We start from the raw sequence: 1772 nt of genomic DNA, 5'->3' as shown, positions 1-1772 counted from the left end.
CTCCCCGACACCCGTGCACTTGTCACACTCACCATCCTCTGGCTTCCGCTCCCCGCAGGACGCATTTCACCTTCCTATTACTCATTCTTGTTAAACGCTTGTTACTCCCTCAAAGGGCTCTCATACACCCACCTTCCTGTACTCCAGTCGGACTGTTCATACACACGTGCGCGTACGTGAATGACCCTGTGTGGACCCATACGCTTATCTTTTGGGTCCAGCATCACACATGAGAGAAAACGTGTGGCCTTGTTCCTTCTGAACCCGGGTAATGTTCAGTTAACATCCTGGTCTCCAGAGCCGTCCAGCGTGGCGCACCAACACTCCGTTGGGTATCTATACCACGTTTTCTCCATTCAGCCACTGCAGGGCATCTGGGCTTTTCACATTCATGTCCATCTGGCTTTGTCTGGAGTCACATTGACCATGTGAGGTCCGGCTTCAGGAACTGCAGCGTCTGGGGGCACAGGTCTGGGGAAGTCCAAATAGACACGGAATTCCCTGTGTTAACATTCACTCGACGTGTCCATGCCCTTTGGTTTAAATGTGATAAATGCTGTAGACAGGCTGCTGGTCTTCCTCTTGACACAGCTGGTTCTGTTAGCACTGAGCGGCTGGGTGTTGTCCAAGAGTTGCTTTGCAGTGGGCAGCGAGAGCCTTCCACATGTCTGAGAGATGAGAGAAACTCGCTGGCCAGTGCCCAGGGAAAGTGAGCAAGACATCCCTTCCCCACAGCGGCCACTGCAGCTGCCAGGAGCCTCTGTGGTATCCCCTGTGCCCTCATCCCGAGCAGAGCTGACCGCACGCTCATCCCGTGCTGACCCTTGTCCTCCAGGACAGCAGAGCAGACCTGACCGCACGCTCATCCTGTGCTGACCCTTGTCCTCCAGGACAGCAGAGCTGACCACACGCTCATCCTGTGCTGACCCTTGTCCTCCAGGACAGCAACCTAGCTGACCACACGCTCATCCTGTGCTGACCCTTGTCCTCCAGGACAGCAGAGCAGACCTGACCACACACTCATCCTGTGCTGACCCTTGTCCTCCAGGACAGCAGACCTGACCACACACTCATCCTGTGCTGACCCTTCTCCTCCAGGACAGCAGAGCTGACCACACGCTCATCCTGTGCTGACCCTTGTCCTCCAGGACAGCAGAGCTGACCACACGCTCATCCCGTGCTGACCCTTGTCCTCCAGGACAGCAGAGCAGACCTGACTGCACACTCAATCTGTGCTGACCCTTGTCCTCCAGGACAGCAGCCTAGCTGACCGCACGCTCGTCCCGTACTGACACTTGTCCTCCAGGACAGCAGAGCTGACCGCATGCTCATCCTGTGCTGACCCTTGTCCTCCAGGACAGCAGAGCTGACCACACACTCATCCTGTGCTGACCCTTGTCCGCCAGGACAGCAGCCTAGCTGACCGTCTGCCTTCTTTGCAGGGTTGTGGACTTTCTGTTGAAGGCCATCATGCGGACTATGTGGTTTGCCGGTGGCTTCCACCGCATAGCCGTGAAGGGACAACAGGCCCTGCCCACCGAAGCCACCATCCTGACGCTGGCACCACACTCGTCCTACTTTGATGCTATCCCTGTCACCATGACCATGTCCTCCATTGTGATGAAGGCGGAGAGCAGGAACATCCCGATCTGGGGAAGTGAGTAAACCCGGGGGGGATCTGCACGTGAGGGAGCCTGGGGTGTGTGACCCGGAGGTGAGGGAGGTCGGGGTGTGTGACCCGGAGGTGAGGGAGGTCGGGGTGTGTGACCCGG

The 1772-nt window shown here is 57.4% G+C and overlaps 1 protein-coding gene across 1 annotated transcript in view; it reads left to right on the top strand.

The window, feature by feature from the left end:
* Positions 1 to 1772, top strand: part of Lpcat1 (lysophosphatidylcholine acyltransferase 1) — a 21677-nt gene that overhangs the window by 1821 nt on the left and 18084 nt on the right. The window contains exon 2 of the mRNA XM_013013875.1: positions 1443 to 1657. Coding sequence (XP_012869329.1) covers positions 1443 to 1657 — 215 coding nt within the window. The remainder of the gene's footprint in view (positions 1 to 1442; positions 1658 to 1772) is intronic.

This window comes from Dipodomys ordii, unplaced genomic scaffold (genome assembly GCF_000151885.1).
Source record: "Dipodomys ordii isolate 6190 unplaced genomic scaffold, Dord_2.0 Scaffold21, whole genome shotgun sequence".
Taxonomy (NCBI): domain Eukaryota; kingdom Metazoa; phylum Chordata; class Mammalia; order Rodentia; family Heteromyidae; genus Dipodomys; species Dipodomys ordii.
This window is presented reverse-complemented; position numbering and strand designations above follow the sequence as displayed.